At 57.1% G+C, this 1,145-nt stretch overlaps 1 protein-coding gene across 1 annotated transcript; it reads right to left on the bottom strand.

The window, feature by feature from the left end:
* Nucleotides 1–635: 635 nt before the first annotated feature.
* Nucleotides 636–1,145, bottom strand: LOC123440609 (SKP1-like protein 4). Its single transcript, XM_045117173.1, has one exon. It carries the CDS (start codon nt 1,143–1,145, stop codon nt 636–638), a length of 510 nt encoding a protein of 169 aa, XP_044973108.1.

Raw genomic sequence — 1,145 nt, 5'->3', positions numbered from 1 at the left:
TCCCACATCCGGCAGCCGCCTCCTCCTTCGAGTGAGCACGAGCGTGCCCAACTTCAGGATCGTTTCCTAAAACAACGCTCCAGTTTCAGAAAACGGTCTCGCTAGATTTATGCTCCATTGACGCCGGGCATGATCTAATCCGTCAAGTAGAGCAAGATCAACGGACGAGGAGGCGGTGGATAGATCATGCAAACATGCACATTGAACCATCGCCCTAGAGCCGCAAGCATTGTCATTGAGCCCTCGCCGTGTTTTGAATTAGCGACTAACACCAACGCCGATGAACCCGGTACCTAATGTAGGAGACGCATCGGCCATGGCGAGGACTCTGTGCTCTGCCCCATGCACGCGATCCGGAATTAGATGCGGGGGACGTGCACGCGATGCGGGATTGAAGGAATAGAGCCTCGGATCTGACGGTATGGTTCTGTTTCAATCGTCCAGGGAAGATGCGACCGGTGGAAAGTTTGGGCCGGCTGACCGGAGCCTAACAGTTGGCTTATCCGAAAATAATTTTATTTATTCCAGGTGACTGACATATAATCGCTCCCATTAAAACGTGTAGTATATGAAACTATCAATGCTAATAAATCCTGAAAAGCAAAAGAAAAGTGATTGGGCAGTGATTTGTGCGTCTACTCGAAGGCCCATGCATTTTGAGTGCGGACCTCCTCCTCCTCCTCCTTTGTGTAGTCGTTTACGATGTTGAAGTGGTTGCGCATGTCCTCCACCGTCTTGCCGACGAGCTGGCCGGCCACCGTCTTGCACGTCAGGTCGAGGAGGCCCTGCACCTCGAGGTAGTTGGCGGCGATGAGGAGGTCGAAGAGCGTGTCCTGGTCGATGCCGCTCACCAAGTCGGCGTCGAAGCGGTCCAGCTCGGGGTCGCCCGACGAGAAGGTGCTGCTCACGTGCGCCTCGGCGCCGTCGGCGTAGTGCCGGTTGCAGTAGTCGACGACGCGGGCCAGGATGCGGCCCTTCACCTCGGGCAGCGGGATCACGTCGCCGGCGAGGCCGTCCTCCAGCATGTTCTTGATCAGCACCGACGCCGCCGCCATCGTGTCCGCCTCGACCACCATCTCCTCGCCGTCCGAGCTGCGGAGGGTCACCGCCGTCTCGCCGCTGCTGCTGCTAGTTGTTGTCGCCAT

This window comes from Hordeum vulgare, chromosome 3H, assembly GCF_904849725.1.
Source record: "Hordeum vulgare subsp. vulgare chromosome 3H, MorexV3_pseudomolecules_assembly, whole genome shotgun sequence".
NCBI lineage: Eukaryota > Viridiplantae > Streptophyta > Magnoliopsida > Poales > Poaceae > Hordeum > Hordeum vulgare.
This window is presented reverse-complemented; position numbering and strand designations above follow the sequence as displayed.

What these genes read in the sequence shown, in the direction of transcription:
- LOC123440609 (XM_045117173.1), bottom strand. Translation starts at nt 1,145, where the DNA reads ATGGCGACAACAACTAGCAGCAGCAGCGGCGAGACGGCGGTGACCCTC.